The sequence below is a fragment of the Amyelois transitella genome, chromosome 7 (genome assembly GCF_032362555.1).
Source record: "Amyelois transitella isolate CPQ chromosome 7, ilAmyTran1.1, whole genome shotgun sequence".
Taxonomy (NCBI): domain Eukaryota; kingdom Metazoa; phylum Arthropoda; class Insecta; order Lepidoptera; family Pyralidae; genus Amyelois; species Amyelois transitella.
Genome location: NC_083510.1, coordinates 3,357,133 through 3,377,937, shown reverse-complemented (window position 1 = coordinate 3,377,937; position 20,805 = coordinate 3,357,133). Strand labels below are relative to the sequence as shown.

At 34.8% G+C, this 20,805-nt stretch overlaps 5 protein-coding genes across 7 annotated transcripts in view; 2 read left to right on the top strand and 3 right to left on the bottom strand.

The window, feature by feature from the left end:
* Positions 1 to 13,763, bottom strand: part of LOC106135540 (folliculin-interacting protein 2) — a 30,212-nt gene extending 16,449 nt beyond the window's left edge. The window contains exons 1-5 of one of the 2 annotated variants that reach the window (XM_060945282.1): positions 13,507 to 13,763; positions 11,906 to 12,092; positions 2,468 to 2,580; positions 1,804 to 1,991; positions 1,305 to 1,418 (exon numbers count right to left, since the gene is read on the bottom strand). In XM_060945282.1, the coding sequence (XP_060801265.1) occupies positions 1,305 to 1,418; positions 1,804 to 1,991; positions 2,468 to 2,580; positions 11,906 to 12,092; positions 13,507 to 13,586 (682 nt within the window). In that variant the 5' untranslated portion in view covers positions 13,587 to 13,763. Of the gene's footprint in view, positions 1 to 1,304; positions 1,419 to 1,803; positions 1,992 to 2,467; positions 2,581 to 11,905; positions 12,093 to 13,036; positions 13,251 to 13,506 lie in introns of those variants that run through there. The other variant, XM_060945283.1, reaches the window with a different exon arrangement.
* On the top strand, positions 6,862 to 9,491 carry LOC132901947 (putative nuclease HARBI1). The gene is made up of 5 exons (XM_060945284.1): positions 6,862 to 7,525; positions 7,607 to 7,803; positions 7,882 to 8,014; positions 8,183 to 8,315; positions 8,812 to 9,491. The coding sequence occupies exons 1-5, from the start codon at positions 7,295 to 7,297 to the stop codon at positions 9,228 to 9,230; spliced, it is 1,113 nt and encodes a 370-aa protein (XP_060801267.1). The 5' UTR covers positions 6,862 to 7,294; the 3' UTR covers positions 9,231 to 9,491.
* LOC132901948 (myb-related transcription factor, partner of profilin-like) lies at positions 8,755 to 11,896 on the bottom strand. Its single transcript, XM_060945285.1, has 6 exons — positions 11,033 to 11,896; positions 10,708 to 10,906; positions 10,304 to 10,492; positions 10,136 to 10,192; positions 9,504 to 9,910; positions 8,755 to 9,226 (listed from the first exon to the last, which is right to left on the bottom strand). The coding sequence occupies exons 1-6, from the start codon at positions 11,035 to 11,037 to the stop codon at positions 9,196 to 9,198; spliced, it is 888 nt and encodes a 295-aa protein (XP_060801268.1). The 5' UTR covers positions 11,038 to 11,896; the 3' UTR covers positions 8,755 to 9,195.
* A 119-nt stretch (positions 13,764 to 13,882) lies between the features above and the next one.
* On the top strand, positions 13,883 to 15,750 carry LOC106139437 (lysine-specific demethylase 8). 2 transcript variants are annotated; one of them, XM_013340881.2, is made up of 2 exons: positions 13,883 to 15,021; positions 15,199 to 15,750. In XM_013340881.2, the coding sequence occupies exons 1-2, from the start codon at positions 14,349 to 14,351 to the stop codon at positions 15,549 to 15,551; spliced, it is 1,026 nt and encodes a 341-aa protein (XP_013196335.2). In that variant the 5' UTR covers positions 13,883 to 14,348; the 3' UTR covers positions 15,552 to 15,750. The 2 variants fall into 2 exon arrangements, with proteins under 2 accessions (XP_013196335.2, XP_013196334.2); XM_013340880.2 differs by having other exon boundaries at positions 13,888 to 15,750.
* A 7-nt stretch (positions 15,751 to 15,757) lies between these two features.
* LOC106139438 (isovaleryl-CoA dehydrogenase, mitochondrial) lies at positions 15,758 to 20,758 on the bottom strand. Its single transcript, XM_060945281.1, has 9 exons — positions 20,544 to 20,758; positions 19,741 to 19,867; positions 19,479 to 19,557; positions 18,932 to 19,037; positions 18,440 to 18,601; positions 18,011 to 18,166; positions 17,471 to 17,662; positions 16,947 to 17,115; positions 15,758 to 16,067 (listed from the first exon to the last, which is right to left on the bottom strand). Exons 1-9 carry the CDS (start codon positions 20,655 to 20,657, stop codon positions 15,934 to 15,936), a joined length of 1,239 nt encoding a protein of 412 aa, XP_060801264.1. The 5' UTR covers positions 20,658 to 20,758; the 3' UTR covers positions 15,758 to 15,933.
* Positions 20,759 to 20,805: the final 47 nt, after the last annotated feature.

Here is a 20,805-nt window from a genome sequence, read left to right as displayed (position 1 = left end):
AGGTTTCCAAAAGACCATATGCCATTGCTGCTAACTTCGTCATTACAAAAGTCTTATTTTAAAGGCTGGGATTTATTAACCCCTAACAAAAAAGAGAGCAGTTCCACAAGAAAATGTTGCAGCAGCTGCACATTTATCTCAGTATGTACCTATAACATGTAGTATGTATTAAAAAAAGTGTCATGATCAAGTGTCACTCAAATCAATAAAAATCTGAACAGCCACTTGAAGATTAGCAAATTGATATTGGGGATTTTGTAGAGTTGCTAACCGGAGAATAGATTATGTAATACAATTCATATATTCGAATTTTATGCAAGGCAAAATGTATTTGTTTGTCCTTTCATCATACTTCATGTCTAGAAAAAAAATAATCCAATTTCATTCGATTTTACATCATTCAATTTCGCGCAGTCGTTGAGGACATATGATTATTTTATCTCAAAAAAGTTCTGTTCCTTAGGATTTGCAATAAACGACAATTTACATTTGTAAAGCCGCGAATGTTATTAATATTCACTTCATAGCATCGTACTCATATTATAGATGCTAAAGTTTGTAATGATTTGTGGATGAATGTTTGTAACTCTTTCGCGCATAAACTACGGATTTTCATGAAACTTTTAGTAGGTAATATAGCTTAGATATTGGAATGACATTGAGTTCAAATTTGAACCAATTTAGAATGGACATACCCAGTGCAAAAGAGTGCCTTTTCCCGTAAAATAAGAATGTTGATAACTAGGTATATAAACAAAGCCAACATTCTTAAAAAGACTTAGGCTTAAGATGGAATAGACATTCAAATAAAAGTGACAGGTTGCCATCCACCCATCGCCTACAAATATAATCTCAAATTTATAAGCCCTCCCCTTAGTGGCCACTTACGACGTTCATGAGGAGATATGGAGTGATCCTATTATAAAATGCCAGGAACCACACGACACATAGGTTGGTATATGTTTGAAGGAAAACTTAAAGTATCCCGCAGCGCGCAAGTGAAAGTGAACTTTCTCGGGTCTGTATAAACGCAAGGTAATCTAAACCAGAGTGCTAATGTGACAATGAGTTAAGTCAATTATGTACAATGCGATGTGTGCATTTCTACGATATTTGCAATAGAATTTCTACTATATTGGTGACCTTGTTCTTGTGTTCTAAAGCTATGTTAGATGCCCTAGACAAAAACATGGCGAAAGCAAATAAAATAATTTGATATTTTGTAATGAATATAAAAGTATAAGGTAAAAACACGTTCATGCCGAGATCTCAATTTATTTATGAGTATGTGTGTAGTAACTTACCTCTGAAGGTATACAAGTCATCCTGAGTATTGTTTCCGTCCAAAATATCGAATTTGGACACATAGTCGTACGTCGAACCCACGCTACTGTACGACGAATGCTCTCCACAGAAACCTTTAGAACAGAATAATTTAATAATATAACACAGTATGTACATAAAGAAACTATAGTATTTGAATTTTTTTTTTTTGTAGCAAAAAGATCCATGTGTATTTTAACAACCAAAAAATAACATGGAATTTAAATTCGTATAGATATCTCATATTCGATCAGTATTATTTTATGGTTTTGAGAGCCATATTTGAATGTAAGAATTTGTCGGTAACAGGTACCGAGGTGTTTGAGCAGTATTGTTCGATATCATGGGTAAACACATCATACACTTTTGATGCTGTTCCTATTTCATTCCAACACCTTGGCCACAAGAGAATCTACAGTCCTTGATTTGTGTTAAACATGTTTTTAGTAAAAATAAAATACATTTTAATGTGTCACTTACCAGAATCTCCCCGTTCTATAGAGAAGCTCATAGACACGCCTTCTTCCGTAACTTTTGGTACATTTAGCGGCTTGGAGACGTTGGTTATACTACTCTCCTCCGGCTTTCTCATTCCCTCCTCCTGTCTCCTCTCCACCCGGCTTATACGACGGTTGGTTGGCACGCAGAATACTTTAGTGCACATCAGTCTAAAACCAACAATTATAAAATGTGGATGTGGACAATAATTCAACAATAAGTCTGAATGCACTCAGCACCCAAACTAGGCTCCGAATAGTGTTGCCGCTCGATAGCCAACTATCGTTAGCGTTAGTTTCAGAAAAATAATAGTATGAATCGTAAAACTATCAATAGTTCGGCAACACTAGCCCCGAAATGCAAATAGCCGAGACAGATGAATGGGGCAACTTCCGAAGAGAATGTAAATGTTCTCTCTCATACTCGTTTGTTCTCAATTGCAACCTCCGCCAAAATGCTCTGTGAGTCTGTGGTTCACTTTCCGACATTTTTATTTTGACTTTATCCGGTCTAGAGTCTCAGTTTGAAATCACGCCAATTAGAAAAGAGAAATGTAATAATTAACAATTTTGATGGTCCATGAGTAATACGCATAGAAGGCAGAATGCGGAAAAAATATTTTTTTCTATTCCATTCTGTTACCTACCTTGTAGGTTCATCCATGATATGAATTTTCAACGAAACATTCTTGTAATTCATGGCCACAGCGCCGAATATCATCTCACCGAGGATACTCGCATCCGCCGCCGCCCCCTTGTACTGTAGACAAAAAAATATTATTCGACTACAAAAATAATTTAGCGTAATATCAATAGTTAGGTATTGCAATCCTCTTGTGCTGTAGACAAAGCATCATTCGTCAAATACAACAGTTCAGCGTACTACTATACTAGTTGGAATCTATAGTTATTTCAAGAGACCCAACACCGTTTAACACCAAAACCTAATGATAATATAATCAGCCTACTTGGAACTTTAACAAATAAGCATTTTCATGGAAAATTCGAAGAGGACAGTGCAGTGTACCGAGTGATGTAACCATCACTAGTCTGGATAAATCCTGAATATAAATTAAATTATTGCGAATTTAAAAAACCGACTATAAGTTACATAAGAAAGTATTCTTCCAGTGAAGGCAGAATAAATGGAACGATTTTATCATTTAAAATCAGAAGAAGTAAGTTCTTATATCTTACCATAAATTGCATAAACTTTAAAGCATCACGGAGATAAAGAATACCTACTATAAAGTATTCTGTAACTACCAGTCAACATAACTTTGTAGGTGATAGTTGCGTAAATATTTGATTCGATCTCGATATTTTAAACTAGGTAGAAGTAATAGACAGACAACACAGCCAGAAGTACTGTGAAAGAGTACGTCATATTTGCTGTGCTATAATTATATTTCATGGCTTATTACCACCTACAACAACAGGCTGTAAACAATTGACGAATTTCACAAACAATCAAAGCGGTTATTTATCAATTCCTTTGAACTTTAGAATTTTAATTAAAATCATGTTTGAGAATGTACTTTGTTCGTAACAGACGGAGAGAGAATTGATAGCTCGCTTTTGATTGCAATCATTAGATTCAGTAATTTAAGAATTTCAAGAAATTTTGGAAATATAACACGTCATTGGAAGAACCGCCTTTGAATATCTAAATATAAAAGTCCTGCGTATATTGACGAAGAAGTGGTATACATATATATTTTTAAACTAACACTTCTGTTACACGCTTAGGTCTGTTCTAATAATTATGCTCCTGGCACTTGTTCCGGTTGCGTTCTTCTTAGAGCTATTGGCTTGGAGTTGCCCTAAGGCTACGATCAACTAGTGGATGAGGCAGGGAATTAATGTTATTACATGTATAACAGGGAAGATGTTTGCAGGCATATGAGTGCGAGACCCAAAGCGACTCCAGTGATCACGTATAGAATCACTTAACCGATGAGTTTAAGCTTGGATCATGGTTTTTACTTTTTCTTTTGAATACTTTTTCTCCTTCAGCCATTGGGATGGAATGGTCCCATTTTTATGTACCGAAAACCACACGGTCCACATAACTTTACATTATCAAGTTGTCTGGTCGAAACTTCGCTTCTGAGCCCAAAGTAAATTACGAGCTTCGGATGCTACGAAAAGACCGGTTTAAGTCACATGAGAGCTACATGTGACACATAAATCTAATCTAGATTAGTTTACACTACATCGCCAATGTGTTCAACAATTCAAAGCACTTGAGATTTGTTTTCACTTGTACAAATACTTGTAGTTATTCACAGCCCACAAAGCTGTTTACACGGCATACAAGTATACATTAGAGTCACGTGATGGATTAGATATCACACGCAAGTGGAGGCGTTACTATATTTTCTTAAAGCTTCTTTTTTGTACAAATACCAAGTAGGTACCTTTACGTCAAGAAAGTTCATGTAAGTACTTCATATAAATCTTTTATTTGAGGAAATGTTACATTAATATTAAAACGCAATATAGTAATTGTAAACACTTTAATCTATTGATACCTATCTATGATTAAAATAGAATTCTTAACCTTGACTTTCATTCTATTCCTACTTCGATATATATAAATTTTAAGTCACTACATAAAAACAACTTGTGGGTACTTTCTGACTAATATGTCCAACACGTATGTATTTTTTATTTAGTAATATGTAATGAGTGATTACTACCTATAAGTATAACTTGACCCACGCGACCTTAACTGTATAGTGCATGATGGAGTCATGCAGTTCATGGCTAGTCTAGTACCTGCATTTTGACAGATCACGTGACTATTGTGCACATCTGTGATGCAAGAACGAAGTTGCTTAACAGACTATGAAAGCATGTCCTAGATAGAATTAGGTTCAAAGCAGTACCTTTTAGCAACGATTGACAACTGCTTCAAATGAGTGATAGTTTTTTTCGAAGAAGTATAATATTATGTCTATGGAGATACTGGCCACGTAGTAAAGAAAAAAAAATATGCTCTAAAAATATATCATCAAGACCATATAATCAGCTCTTTATGTAATACATAAGTAATCTTTTTTTTATTCAATGTAATATAAACAGAGTATAGTTTGATTATTTTATATTATTGATTAAGTACACAAAACTATTTCATTCATGATTGATTATTTTATATTATTGATTAAGTACACAAAACTATTTCATTCATGATTATGTTACACCTAGTCTGTTAACATTAGGCCACTTCAATTGATAAAATAGAACATGTGATATCCATTAATTAAAGAAGGCTAAAATTACAATCCCACAGTACAGTTCATTAGTCCCACTTTACGAGGCAAAGGATACCATTGTAAGTGGTCTAAATTTAGAACACACCAGTACAAATAAACGATGATAATCATGTGACCACGAGTCGTGTCAATTGTAGTGTATTTTTAAACTGATGTAATGATAAGGATACACTCACACGCGCATATGAATGAATATCGATACGCCATTCATGTTTGTGTGCGTATGAGTGGAGTACGTTGCGTCATTGTGAAAGTCTTATTGTCTTTTTCAACTACTGTTTTGTTACACTGTTAAGATAATGAAATAAAAGAGTTTTTTTTATGGCCAGTACTAACTAAACGGTTGTCAACGAACGAACTCTTTATTGAATGAGTTTCAAACAGTTATTTGGAATGGCAATTATTGCTTTAACGTGTAAAAAGAAGTCTCGAATGACTTCTGAAATAACTTTTCCATTACGTGCTTTTCTATTACCTTCGGCTGTACCTATACTGATTTCAACCAGTTTTACCCGCGATAAGTCTGATGTCGTCGTCCTATCAACTAACGCCTCGTTCACCACTCACGCGCCGGTACATAATCAACTCATCATCATAAAATCATTTCATAGGATTCAATGCTAAAGCACGGCTATGTCTTTACAATGAGAATCTTCACTTTATATTACATAGACAGTAATGGAAGCTCTCTCTTATTGATGTTTCATAAACTTTATTAGTTTCGGCCTAACCTTAAAAAATATTACAGCGAAACAAATGAATGTAGGACGGTCCACTACACCGACAAAACTTATGTTTTAAATATAAGGAATAAGGTCTGAGCACAATTTTTCTAAAGTTCGAGAATCTTTTTGGACCACAGATACTTATCTGAGGTCAAATTTAGGTAGTTATGATTATAACTGCGTATACTATTACTCATAAGTAAGTATTGTTTTTTAAAACAATAAAGTACCTACTAGTTCATTATCAAATTTAATCTTACTTATAGTAAGTTACTTCACTCGCGACACATTACAATAGACACTGCAATAGCGTGATGTATAATGGATAACAAGTGAAGAGTTAATTTAATCCAACAACATAAGTAGACGTGATTATCTTCCATGATAAGCTAAAACAGGAAGTAATTGCATACAGCGACCAGATACTTGCGCGCACGCAAGATGAAGGAAGGTCACGGTGTAATGAGCGATGAATCATACATATGTACCATATAAAAGTGATTAACGTTATAAAACGCAAGTTATTTTTAACTATCTTAGTTTTTTTTTATAACTTGCTATCTAGTACTTAGTCATACGCATAGTCTTGCATACCACACGCCTAGCAGTTATTTGCCATCATAATATTGGTAGGTATTTTAGCATACTTTCGCATAAATATCTACGAACAATTCGTGCCGTATGGTTCCCGACACTTTAGAATAGGACCACCCCCTCTTTTTCCTGCTGATGCTGATGGGCTAATAAATAAAGGCCTGTGATTTTGGTTTCAGGCGATGGGCTGGCAACCTGTCACTATTTGAATCTCAATTCCATTATTCAGCCATACCGTTTAGCGTGGCCTTTCAGTCTTTACGAGACTGTTGACTCTGTAGGGTATGAAGACGTGATTATTTGTGCCTATGGTATGATTATGATCAATTCATAAAAATACAGAGTATCTAAATCCGAAAGTCGTCTGTCTGTTACTGTGTAACTGCTTGGCACTATTTCGTTAATTTTTTGTATGAGTATGAATACCTAGTAATTATGGGCTACTTTTTGTCTGGAAAATCCCACGGGAATGAAGACCTGCAGGCTTACTATCATCTTTAAATGCGAGCCAGTTTAGGGCCTAAACTGATCTGCATCGCAAATTCGTACCACCACGTTAATTAAACGATCCAGTTTAGGTCTTCACCAAAACTGAGTCGCAATCCGATATCATTCACTCATTTTTGTATACAAAACCGTACCATAACGTGTGTTGAAAACCTAAACTGATACGCTTAGCTGTCAAAGTAAGCGATTCAAAAAAAGTTACTATTTCAGCAAGTCCAGTGGCTTATTGAAGTTATAAAATTGGGTAAAAAAATTGAAATACAGCTTTTTAAGGCGGAAATTATTCTTGATGTGTTATACAAGTGATATGTGAAGTAATTTTTGGCAATTAATATAGATTTTACGTACCTATTCATTTTATTATTTCAAGATGTGTGATGACGAGCTTGTGTTATTTGAGTTCCTAGAAAGCGATTATAATACTTCTTTGCGAAGACGAAGGCTCTTAGCTCGAAATCAGTTTAACCCCTTTGATTGGGAAGATACGGAGTTTATGAAACGATATCGACTGTCAAAAAATTTGGTAACGAAACTTTGTGAAGAGATTCGGCCTATGATGAACGTCCCTAAAAGAGCTACCGATTTATCTGTAGAGACAAAAGTAAGTGCCTGCTTATACCTTTACTTCGTAATTTACTTTTTGCAAGCAAATCAATAACAAAGGTAATCTATTTTGTTTTAGGTTTTAACTGCTTTATCTTTTTTTGCAACTGGTTCTTACCAGAGACCTATAGGTGATATAAGTGGGCATTCCTTGGCTCAACAAACTGTTTCAAAAGCAATTGCTCAGGTGACTGCATGCATTAACTCCATGGAAATGAGAGAAAAATATATAGTTTTCCCAAGAAGCCATGAAGACCGAAATAAAATAAGGGCAAGGTGACAAAACAGTATCCATATTTTTAATTTATTGATATTGGCAGATTCATACTATAATACATTTTTAAAATTTTCTAGATTTTATCAAAAATTTGGCATTCCTGGGGTTCTAGGGTGCATAGACTGCACACAAATAGCTATTATAAGACCTACAGAAAATGAAGAACGATATTTCTGTAGAAAACATTACCATTCATTGAATGTTCAGCTTGTAAGTACCTTTACAATCATCTGTTAATCATTTATTATACATACATACATTTAATCACATCTTTATCCCTAGTGGGGAAGTCAGAGCGACCAATATACCACCCTATAAATTCCATAAATTATTTTAAGCTTATTATTTAGTTGTAAGAATTGGCAATTGAAATTCTAGATTTGTGATGCAGATATGCAAATAACAAGCGTGGATGCTAGTTTTGGAGGGGCCACACATGATTCCTTCATATGGAATTCCCATCCCATTAAAAATCATTTGGAAAATTTGGATGAAACAACATGGTTATTAGGTAAGATGGTACATTGGTGTAAACTTAAATATATTTATTTTTCTATCATAAGCTTTAAAAGCACAGCCTTTGTATCAATGGTACGCTATAGCATACCATTATACAAAATGTATTATAATACATTTGCAATTTATTATTAAAATTAGATTGATTTTGATACTCAAGAAACTTTATTATTTGTCAGCTTTATTTTCCCCGATTGCAACATATTTATATACATTTCGAATTTTATATATGTACATGATATTAATAATAAAACTACTTTAGTGTAAAGTTTTAATTTATAAGCAAAAGACTTGCACAAAAGATGATTATAATAATATAAATTCATAATATGAATTCATATATTAAAATATCACATCTTTATCCTTTACGAAGCAGATAGTCTCCTTCCGAAAGGCTACATTTAACTGGGTGATTCGAAATTAAATAAATAAACAAAAGTAATAAAAATATATTATGAAGTATATTTATTACAAAAAAAATATTTTTACAGGTGATTCTGGCTATCCACTGAGGAAGTTTCTTATGACACCAGTGGTAAATGCTCTTCCTGAAACTCCGGAAGGCCACTACACTAATGTACATGTTCGAGCCAGGAATGTAATTGAGAGAACTATTGGCCTTCTAAAGTCACGCTTTCGTTGCCTCTTGGCCCACAGAGTTCTACACTATAAACCCCAAGTTGCTGCATCTATTGTTAATGCTTGTGTCATTTTACACAATATTTGCAATAAAGCAAACCTTCCAGCACCAGAAATAAGTGATGCAGACAGCTCTCAAGAAGCTCAAATGCAGCCTGCCAATCTTGCTGAAGATACTGTGAGTAGCAGCCAAAACAACCAAGCACTTCAACAGGGTGTAGCTATTCGAAATGATCTCATTCGTCGACTGTGGGATGTCCGGCGTTCCTGAAATGAAAGTTATTAAGTAAAAATTATAAATTATAATGTATATTAATGTTAATTAAAATTAATTAATACATAAGGTTTTAAGTCCACTTTTATTTTATTATTAGGATAAATTTTATGTTTCATTAGATTAAAATTTGTTAACTTTATATAGCATTGTTATAAAATTTAATTACATTTATAGTTTAGTACCCAATTTAGTAACTATTTAATTTCTGTTATTAAAGTGTGTTTTAGATTTAAATAAATACTGCAGTTAAAATATAAATATAAAAACCTAGATAGTAATATTTGTTTGATTTCTCGGATCTCCGCCACCAGTTGTCCCAAGAGATTAGTATTTCTTTCCTCTATTTCGGCTCTGCGGCTCGAGATTTCTATGAGAGATCGGCGAGCCGCCTCCTGGGACACGGGCGGGTCCCGTCGCAGCGCGCGGCGTGGGCGGCGGCGGCGCGGCGTAGAGCCGGCAGCCCGCGGAGAGCGGCGCGGCGTGCGCGGTGACCGCGCGGCAGGAGGCTGCACTTCCGTAGCCTGCGGCGCTGGCGGGGGCGTTAACATCCTCGACGGACCGGGCTGAGGTTCATTTCCTCCCCAGTATTCTAAAACACTTAGAGATCCTCCATCCTGCACCTCGTCTTCATTGGGGAGATTCCGTTTGTCTTGTCCAAACTCTTGGGTAGCTTCCTGTAAGAAATATACTTAATTTATTTATTTTTAACTTAAAAATATATGTAACTAAATTCACATTAATTTATAAAAAGACAAATATATAATACCTTTTTTGTTTTTATGAATAAATTTAAACCTTTCAATGAAATTCAAATTCATAAATCTAAAAAACGATGACTATATAAGACTTCATAATATGAAAATAAAATAATAATTAATTGAACAGTAAAAAGAACTTACTTCTATTGTTGGGGTTAAAATTCTATTCGAGGCAACTGGCTGAGGTTCTATTGGTTCCTGAAACGAAATTAAGTATTTTTAATTTTCATTTAGTTTTGACATTAAAAAAATTTATACATGCATAATTTACATATTTTTTATTAATTAGGACATTTTTATTGATCTTACCCTTTCAAAATTTGGTTGCACTCTAATTCCTGGCAGACCAGTGCCAAAATCCTGACCCACAATAAGCAAAAACTTCTCTTCTATTTCAGTAAGAGGCCTCACATTTGAAGGGCCCCCTCCAGTCAGTTGATGCGACGCTCTGACTAACGCAACATTCTTTTTTAATTTAGATTTATAATCATTCCAATACTGTAAAATACAAAAACTTAAGTAAAATTCCAATACAAATACAAAAATTTGAAAGTTGATGAAGTTATTAGGCTTTGTTACATGCATACGAGTACATATAACCGCGACTTTATCCCTTGTTTATAGGCAGAACCATGATATGATGTATGGATCAATAACAGAACGAAATTCAAATAATGATTACGTCTTCAACATAAAAAGAAATGTTTACGTACTTTGCACCATCCTTTCCAATCTTTTGTTGCTCCATCACCGTGCGAGTTTAAATACTGCGCTATCTCTTCCCACATTCTTTTTGAAAACTCCCTTGCTTGGGACGTTTTATTAAAGCCTGTAGCTAAGCACCTATTTTTATTTAAAAACTCCCATAGCTGCTCAAGCTGGCTGAAAGTAACTCTTCGAGTGTGGGAGACGCTATAAAAAAACAACCACTTAAAATAGTTTTGTTGAAAGAATAAGGTCCCATTCAAATTGACTAACACACTTGTTTATATTTAAAATGTATTCTAGACGATTAAAGTAGTAAAATAATTTACTTACGACATTATGATTTTGTAAAAATTATCCTTTTTTCACTTAAATAATATTCAAAAACACGCACATAAACAAACGAATCTGCCGCTACAGGTACTTATTACGAACCACTTAACTCGAAATCAAAGTACGTTCCGTTCCGAATTTGTGTACACATCATATTGCTTTAAACGTTTTAGTTAAAAACAGTCGTACATACTATTTAAATAAAATTTAGCTGTATTTTGAAGTTTTCACATAAACTTGGTAAATTGGTGCTAGTTTAGAATATATATTTTTGTATAAGTAACAAATAAATAAACATTCTTTGGCACAATATAATGAGAATTTCGTATAAGGGAACGCAAATCTAGTGACATTACCGAGCGAGATAAAATATTGAGAGATCGTATAGCTTGTTCTCTTTCTTTCGTCTGCCAGCAGCTGTCACCGGGGAGTGCGACTCAGAGACAACTTTTATTTTTTATTTGATTTCATTCGTTCACTAACGATTCAATTACGACTTTGTTTTAGTAAGGTGGTGGTATGAATTGAACGCGATTGATTTTAGGTTCCTAAACTGGATAGGTCTGTATTTGAATCGTTTTGTAATAGTTGATGGTAGGCCTGCAGGGCAATTAAGCTTGAATGAAATAACTTGAGAGAAAATGGGATCCATCAACAAAATACATATGAAAACAGGATGTGACGATAACGGAATGAAAGAAAAACGTTTTTGATATGAATAAATTTAAATACCCACCTACCCGAATTCTTATCTAGTTTGCTATTTGCCACTGAAGTTTAATTCAAATTACTAATATAACTTACAGAGCAGAGAAGATTACTCAAATCCTCCTTTTGTAAATTATGCTAGTTTTAAATAACTATAATACTCACGATATAGGAGTATCCCTCTGAGACCTCCACAATGCATCCCTCACTGGTCTGCTTAATACTCGGCTTATCATTTTTGTTAGCAGGGACTTTCTCTATAGTAGACGAGTCAAACAGAAGCTTTCTCCCTCTCCGATCGCACTCTTTGAATAAAAGCAACCTCACTTGCCCTGGGTTTATTTGGGAAGAGCTGTGGACAAATGTTTCTGTAAGTAATCTCACTGGCTGTTACCCATAAGAAAACTTATGTGAATGTGACACCTCACAAAAACCATGGGATGGAAAGGTGTATGCAAAGTTTATTGATAAAGGCATACAAACTTGGGATTCTTTTTTTATGTGATAGGCTAGCAAACTGTCTGTATCTGAATTTAAATTCTATCATTATGCCACTCAGTTGAATGTGATTGTTTTTTTTTTTTTGTTTATATAATAATATTTAATAACTTATAATGAGACCTGTTATGGGTGATTAATTTGTTTATTCAAGCTTTACGATTATTCAACAATATAATCATAATAAAAAGAAGTAGAATATTTTCAGTTCAAACACACCCTGTAGCAATCTCACAATTTTAACTTATTTAGTTCCTCAAATCAAAATAAATTTTCAACACAAATTTCTAATATGACTAATAAAATTACAAGGTACTGCATACAATAACCCTTAGGATTTCTGGTGAGATTCTTTTAGGAATTTAAAAGCATAAAGTTATTTCTCTAATGTATAGCTTTTTATTTTATTGAACACTGCTCCTAAACTTGTTGAAATAGATAAATAATATTGTGAGATAATTTTCTGATAGTTTGAATTTGTTTAATTTCAAATTGATAAATTTATTGATCAAACACTTTACTCGGAAACTTATCACCAAGTGTAGAAATCCAAACAAGAGAAGAATTTAGTGCCAAGAAAATTATAATTGATAATTTAGGCAGGAAGTTGATAAGTGTAACTTCGGGTAAAAAAAGGATAACAAAATCAGTGTCCTACTCTACTTTACATGATATTTTATTTAAAGCCTACTCAAATAAAGTATACCTCATCAGAGCACAGCACAGTTAAAACTGTTAATTATATTCTAGAAGTAAATAGAACCGCCAGTTTAATCTACACATCAAAAGTGGAATTACCTATTTTTCATCTTATTACATAGTCGTATCAGCTGCTCCCAGCCGTTTCACGAGACAAACTGGCAGCACAGTATGGTGTCACAGCACACAAAACTCATTTATACAATCACAGCTGGTAAATCTCTAAATGCACGCGAAAGGCGACACATCAACTGTCGTCCGTATTGAGTGGAATGTGCTAGTGTACTACCTCTGTCAGTGTAAATAAGTAAACAGCGTCGCCCCGCTTCACTTTGAGGTGACGCGGTCCTCGATAGCGCGACCGCCCACGCCCGCGGCCCTCACCCCGCCTAGTCATATGCTCGTCGCCGCACTGCCAGCGGCTTGTGCGTCAACGCTCTCGACATAAAGGTCTGCATCGCCCTTCGACACCGGACATCCAGCACGGATGATGCTCCGTGCGTCAACTTCACCACCGCATACCATCATACAAATAGAATAATACGAGTGAAAGGCATTCTATGACATACCTGTCCTGGTTTTGTGATCCGCGCTCTTTATTGTAGTCGAGTTTTCTCTTTATAGAAAAGAATTTATCGAACAATGCCATTGTGTCAAATGTTGCATCCCAGAAAATCTTCTATATCATTCCTTAAACCTGGCATTTTTCGTGTGCAGCTAAAGAACCTATAAAACAATATGAAATAATACTTTCTTTGCACTTTTTCTATTGTCTAATGTAAATAATCAATAAAAATAAAAATAGTCTGACAGATCACGTGCTAACGGAGTCATATGATCAACCATAGACAAAATTAGTATTTTATTATTCAAGGTCAAGGTTGTCATTCTGTTCCACAAAAATATAAATATATTTTTAAAAACTATTTTTCGTCTTCATGAGCTTTTTTCCATTTGATTATGGACTTCACTTAATGGAAAAGATATTTATAGGATGCACGAAAATTTTCGATTTAAGTCCGATTTCCAGAAACAATAAATTTTGGTTGTATAAGAGCATGTTTTCACTACTACGAGAATGAGAAAAAAAAATGTTTGTCATTGTCAGTTCAGTAAAGTAAATGTCAACTTGAGCTATGTTTGTAAACAAAGTATATAGGATTAGTTTGTAAAGTACAATCCCGGATTTAATAGATATTTTTTAGCAAATTGCAATACCTGCATATTAAACCAATTCAATCAAAGAAGCAGTACAATCAGTATTTATTTTACAAGAGATAAAAGTCCTATCAATAGTATAGAAATATTTTTAGGTTATGTTTAGATTTAGAATATATGTTTCTAATAAATTTATTTTGCAATATTGATTTGCTTTGAATTGCAAAGAAATCGTTAGATTTACTTTTTAACAATGCTGCATAATGAAATAGAGGAAAACATAGCAAAATTTACATCTGCTGTTCTTGCCTCATTGGCAGAAATAATGGAGCTTAACAGCGCATGCAAGGCGATTTTGTGTGAATATTTAAATAATCCCAAAAGTATTGATGAATGTGCTGAAGTGAAAATTCAAGCAGTTATCGATTATATGTATGAGCAAGTCAATATTGGGAACTGGAAAGAAGTAAAATTATTTCTAAGAAAAACTATAACAATAGCAACTTTTCTTAGACTATTGTCACATGCTAAACTTGCGCAATCAGTAAATGATGATTTTATCAAGGAATCATTTAAAATAATTGACTTTGGCATTCTTTTTGGATGCCCTTTAGATGAAGAACCATCATTACTACAGAAATGTGCTTCTATTTTCAACAATCTTATTGAAGAAGAAGACACATCAAAGAAAGTCAATATGCAGAACAACTTAGAAGAAGTAAATTTTGATCTAAGCCATTTAAATACCCAGCCAATAGAAATAGTTGATTGTCCAAGTATGGAACATTTTTACAGAAATTATATTCTACGAGAGCAACCAATAATCTTGAGTAATGGCATTAACCACTGGCCTGCTCTGAATAAATGGAAGGATCCAGAGTATTTCAAAAAGTTAGCAGGGCCAAGGACTGTGCCAGTTGAATTAGGTAAAGTTTACACAGATTCAGATTGGACACAAAAGTTGATGACTATAGGTGAATTTATAGACAACTACATCTACCAATCAAATGGCCCCACAGGGTATCTTGCTCAGTACCAACTGTTTGATCAAATCCCTGAATTAAAAAAAGACATTGTGGTACCGGAATACTGTTGTTTTTCAGAGACTGATGAACCTGTTGACATCATGGCCTGGTTTGGTCCAAAAGGAACAGTGTCAGCTTTACATCATGACCCAAAAAAGAACTTGCTAACCCAAGTTGTTGGTACGAAACAACTGTTTCTATTTTCACCTAATGATACTCCGTACTTGTATCCACATTCACATGAGCTATTGAATAACACAGCTCAAGTGGATCCAAGGGAACCAGATTTGGAGAAGTTTCCGAATTATAAGGAAGCCACAGCGTACCACTGTATATTGAGTCCGGGACAGATGTTGTACATCCCTCCCAAGTGGTGGCATTTTGTTGAGTCTCTGTCTATCAGCTTTTCAGTGAGTTTTTGGTGGGATTGACATTATAGGTTCAAAGATGTTTATTTTGCTCAATAAGACATGATACTAAGTCACTTACTTGAGAACAATATTAAGTGTTTCAGTGTATAAATACTATAAGACATAATATGTTAAATATCTAACTAAGAAATTTAATAAATCTACCTCCAGGCAGGATTGTGATTTGATGTTACAGTAAATTTTATTGGGGGTTAATAAAAACCAGGTTGGTAATAAAATTTATTTTTTTATTTACAGAACTAAAAATATTTTATTTAAAGTATTTTAGTTGATTATGATCTTGTGTCAACTATAAAATACAGTAAATTTTTTATTACTTTTTTCTAGTTCTTCAGCTCCTGTCTCAAGTTTGGTGTACCTTCTTCTGAATTTAACATTAACATCATTTGTATTCGGTATTGAGTGATCTACCAATCAGCATTCTCCTAACTTCAGAAGTGCCAGCTCCTATTTCATAGAGTTTAGCATCACGCAGTATCCTTCCTGTGGGATAGTCATTGATGAAGCCATTACCTCCTGAAATAAATACAATTTTAAGTTTTTCTCTTTAATGCATTCTGCCATCATCATCCTCTTGGCAGTCAACCTGGCTGCATCCTCTCCCTGGAAATGAGCCAGGGTTTTATGTATGACCACAATCATAGAAGTAAGTCAGTTGTTTTTAACCCACTACGAAAATGGAGGAGATTCTCAATTTCAAACCAAACTTTTTTATTTATTTTTAACTAAATTTAAATTCAAAACTTTTTATTCATATTCCCTTAAATATGAAAGTTGATACTTAGTATACCTGTAAAAGCGCTCTTTTATCGGTATATTAAGAACCTACTTTTCTTATTTTGGTAAATGGTTCATTATTTGTAATGTATATCTAAGTCAGGCTGATGAGACTTATAATATCCCTCATATCCCTCTCTCAGATGATTGAAGCTCTCTCTCATGAAAATTTACTGATAACTTTTCTCATAAATACAAGTAAATGTTTGATATATTTAAATGTTTTCTGTCTGGATGAATCTGGATGGCATTCAAGGTTATTGCGACCATTTGGTCTCGTGCAAAATTAAAAATTCACGTGTAAGTACGTCTTTGTTTTGTGGTCACGCCTTTGCAACAATGTTGAAGTGTTGGCGTTTGTGTTGTTACCATAATTTGTTTGTTTTATTCGTGCTCATTAGCATTCTAAGCCCGCCTATTTGCCAAGTGCTTCCTCTAACTTATGCCAAAGTGTCATATGTGGCTATAATCTTAAGGACCAATTTTCTGTTCCCAAAAGAAGCTTAATGGGTTACGTCGCACTCTCTATTTGATTTTTATATTTCTCCTAAAGAAAACCTATAAAATGATTCTCTCACATCTCTCTTCAACACAGTCCGCTTAATAAATATGTCTCACCTAAGATCTGTATAGCATCCAAAGCCACCTGGGTAGCCTTCTCAGCACAATATAGTATGACACCGGCACAGTCCTTGCTGTTGACGTGGCCATCATCACACGCCTTCGCGACATTGTAAAGATAGCTACGACAGGCGCTGAGGGTTGTATACATGTCCGCCATTTTACCCTGAAGAATAAAGAAGACAGTCATTGGTTTTGTATAACAAGAATTTTACCTATTTGCCGGCCAATCCATCTGGCGCTTGACGAAATAAATAAAGTAGATAGGGCGAATCACAGAAGAGTAACGATAATAGCACTTTCATCTTGGTATTGCAATAACAACAAAGTTACCGGAGCAATGCCCAAGTCTAAAGATACCCGACTTTCACAATCTTGGATTGTGATCATAAGTGCAGGTTCCTATCCGTGAAGGATATAACCGGAAATATCGCCAGGAAGATAATAATGACATTTTTTGTCACAAATTAATCTGGCCCTTAGGTAAGACTATTTTGTAGTAAGTACTAAGTTGTACTCACCTGTATAAGTTGGAATTCCCCAATATTCTTCCCAAATTGTTTCCTAGTATGAGCATATTCGAAAGCGATGTCCACAGCGGCTTGCATCAAGCCAACAGGCCCTGACGCCAGCACCAGCCTTTCTAGGTCCAGTCCTGACATCAGTACGTACACCCCCTTGTTTATTTCTCCCAGGATATTTTCTGCTGGCACCTGTAAGTTAATATTTGGTAAAATTGGTTACACCTCTTCTTGTTCCTCATGGTTTCTGCGAGACTTCTTTTTCTTTTTTAGAAGAGCTAAACAGTATTCTCAAAACAATAAAAATCTCACTAAATATTACTAAGGAGTCCGCCCCACAAGAGAGAGAAGGAAGGGTGTGTTATATAAGGGCGTGAAAACATTCTCTGATGTTAGATGCCTGAGTAATGAGAGATGTAACCTTTCTAAGGTGAACTCGTTTTGAAAATGCTATTATATATTAGCTAGTAAGGAATTTTACACATTAAATTAGCTTGAGTGACATTTGTTACAGGATATAAAGAAGTCCTGTTTGATTACCTTACAGTCTTCGAAGACCAATTCGCAAGTGTTTGATCCCCTCATGCCCAATTTATCCAACTTTTGCGCTGTTGAAAAGCCCGGAAAGTCCTTCTCGATGAGGAATGCTGTTATACCATGTTGAGGTTTACTAGTTAAATCTGTTTTGGCATAAACCTGAAAGGGAAAGTAAGTTTCAATATAAATTAGTTCGTAGATCGTACGGCCAAATGGAGCACTTAGATTCTAGATGGATAACCACGAAAATACACAATATCTATCACGTTTTATCCTTTGCCGAGTAGGCAGAGCTGGTAGTCACATGATGCATGACCACCTTGATGGTAGTGGAAAAGTGTTGAAAAAGCACCCACGAGCAAGGTCAAATTAATTTAATTCTTTAAAATCTTTAATTTGGATGCCCATGACAGTGGAACTTTAGGTACTTACCACTAAAACATCAGCGTCGGGGCCATTAGTAATCCAGAATTTGTTTCCATTGAGAACGAAATAGTCTCCCTTTTTCTCTGCTCTTAGTTTCATAGACACCACATCACTGCCGGCACCAGGCTCTGACATGGCCAACGCACCCATGTGTTCGCCGGAACATAGCTGAAATATACATTTTATGAGTACCTGGCTTCGAATAAAGCGTCCTCGGGGCTCAAATAAGTAGGTATCAACTGTTTTTAAATCGTATCACAGTGTTTGTATCTATTAGTTATGCTTGGGACTTAGATCGCGTGTAAGGTCCACGGGAAGCAGGTACTTCTATGGAATCATACTCCGTAACTATATAAAGGTATGTAACATAATATGCGAAATTTCGGTTTATTTCACTTTGGTCACCTGTCAAGTTTGCTTGAGGTAAATAAAGCATGTAAGGTGTTTTTCCTATTCCTATAAGCACATACTATAAAGCCTTACATAAAATATACTTACTTTAGGCAAGTATTTGGTCTTCTGCTCATGTGTGCCATTCCTATTGATCTGATTGATACATAAGTTTGAGTGAGCGCCGTAGGATAGAGCAATGCCGCCGCTAGCCCTGCAAAGCAATTATTTTATTATCAAGAGTAGGTACCTAAGAATATAATCAGAAAAGCCGTGTGGTTCCCGACACTAATATAAAAAAGAATAGGACCACTCCATCTCTTTACCATGGATGTCGTAAAAGTCGACTGAGGGATACGCTTATAAACTTGGGATTCTTTTTTTAGGCGATGGACTAATAACCTGTCCCTATTTGAATCTCAATTCTATAATTAAGCCAATCAGCTGAAGGTGGCATATCATCTTTGTAGACTGCTGGATCTGTATACCCCGCAAGGGATATAGGCGTAATGATATTGCAACGTTTCTGAACGTTAATTTTTAGCGCTATATAGTGACTAAATTGCTGTCCTATGAAATTATAACCACTCCCGCGACGTGGTTAAAGGCTGTGATAAACATTTGAAACTTTATGGATGACTGGACTTAAGCTCACCTTGAAATTTCTTCCATAATAACACAATGGTCTGAGTATTTTCCACCCGTTCCTCCATAGTCTGGACTTGCTGTAATTCCTGAAATATTTTTTTACCCTTGTTTAAACTCGGAAGTAAGTAAATGTGTACCCAAATGATCACTTTAATTGTCTTATACAGAAGAAACCATCTATGCATGCAAATGTTCTAAGTACCTAAACCTTCCCTCAGATCGTGAAAACCGATCAAGGAGGGGAAATTCTGTAACAAAAAATTCCTTACCTAAAAGTCCTAATTCCCCAAGTTTCTTCCAGAAATCTCTCAGTTCTTTGAAATTATTCTCTTTATCTATTTCTGCAGCTTTCGGTGCCAATTCCTTTTGTGCGAAATCAAATACCATTTGCCGCAACTAGAATTTTAAATAGGAAAAATTATATTATTAATTAGACGGAAGAAAAATCATTTTATTTCCGTGGGACAAAAATAGGACTCTAGGCCCTTAGATCAAAGAATAGGCCCAGCAGCTTTATCCCTCCCTCCGTCCCTATTTCCATGATTAGATATAAAGAATCTGGTTTTAAAGATGTCCTTATCAACTCGGGTCTACTTGAGTTCGTTATTGAAGACAGACATCCATCCATTTTTGGAAGAGTCAAAATTTACAAGAAATAGAAACGTAATCAAGAATGTGTTACAAATGAATTTCCTTAGCAGTATTTATATGCAATGTTTGAGAATGTCGATTTTGATAATCAACGTAGGTACCTATCTAAGGTTCGTGTCAACAGCACCATAGTACAGTTTAATCTAAATGGTACACAAAGTTCAAGTATTGCGCGAAAATTACTTAATCGGCTTAATCGCGTTCTCTTGTTAACAAACATTTAGTTTTTATATTAACCAAATTTAGTTTCTATTACATACTTTATTGCTTTATCACACAAGCACGTTAATTTGAATAGAAAAGAGTAATTCATAACTTTTGTCTCATTGATAAACTTATCCACTCAATGTAAACAACCATGTTACGTTATAGGTATGATGTAAACACGACTAATCTTATATAATTATAACATTATAGGTACCTGTCGTTGCTCACTTGAAAGCCCAAACACATGTTCGTCTATAGGATAATGAGATAAACATCTAAAACCCGTTTTTCCCCCTCTCCGTAATAATTTCACGCACAAACTAGCCATAAGTACGACGACCTTTCTCTGTTAAGCCTAACGCTACACTGATTCAATCGAAAACAAGATACCTAACAAGTTAAAAGCATTTACACAATAATAAACATTATCGCGATAGCCTTATAAACTACTATTCGATGTAAGAAAAACAATGAGA

What these genes read in the sequence shown, in the direction of transcription:
- LOC132901948 (XM_060945285.1), bottom strand. An exon ending in TGCAACCAAATTTTGAAAGG is followed by an intron (nt 10,193 to 10,303) that starts GTAAGATCAATA and finishes ATTTCGTTTCAG; the next exon opens with GAACCAATAGAACCTCAGCC. An exon ending in TTTTAACCCCAACAATAGAA is followed by an intron (nt 9,911 to 10,135) that starts GTAAGTTCTTTT and finishes TATTTCTTACAG; the next exon opens with GAAGCTACCCAAGAGTTTGG.
- LOC106139437 (XM_013340880.2), top strand. Translation starts at nt 14,349, where the DNA reads ATGCTGCATAATGAAATAGAGGAAAACATAGCAAAATTTACATCTGCT.
- LOC132901947 (XM_060945284.1), top strand. Translation starts at nt 7,295, where the DNA reads ATGTGTGATGACGAGCTTGTGTTATTTGAGTTCCTAGAAAGCGATTAT. An exon ending in ATTTATCTGTAGAGACAAAA is followed by an intron (nt 7,526 to 7,606) that starts GTAAGTGCCTGC and finishes ATTTTGTTTTAG; the next exon opens with GTTTTAACTGCTTTATCTTT. An exon ending in TGAAACAACATGGTTATTAG is followed by an intron (nt 8,316 to 8,811) that starts GTAAGATGGTAC and finishes ATATTTTTACAG; the next exon opens with GTGATTCTGGCTATCCACTG.
- LOC106139438 (XM_060945281.1), bottom strand. Translation starts at nt 20,657, where the DNA reads ATGGCTAGTTTGTGCGTGAAATTATTACGGAGAGGGGGAAAAACGGGT. An exon ending in ATTATGGAAGAAATTTCAAG is followed by an intron (nt 19,038 to 19,478) that starts GTGAGCTTAAGT and finishes ATTGCTTTGCAG; the next exon opens with GGCTAGCGGCGGCATTGCTC. An exon ending in GGGAATTCCAACTTATACAG is followed by an intron (nt 17,116 to 17,470) that starts GTGAGTACAACT and finishes TTTATTCTTCAG; the next exon opens with GGTAAAATGGCGGACATGTA.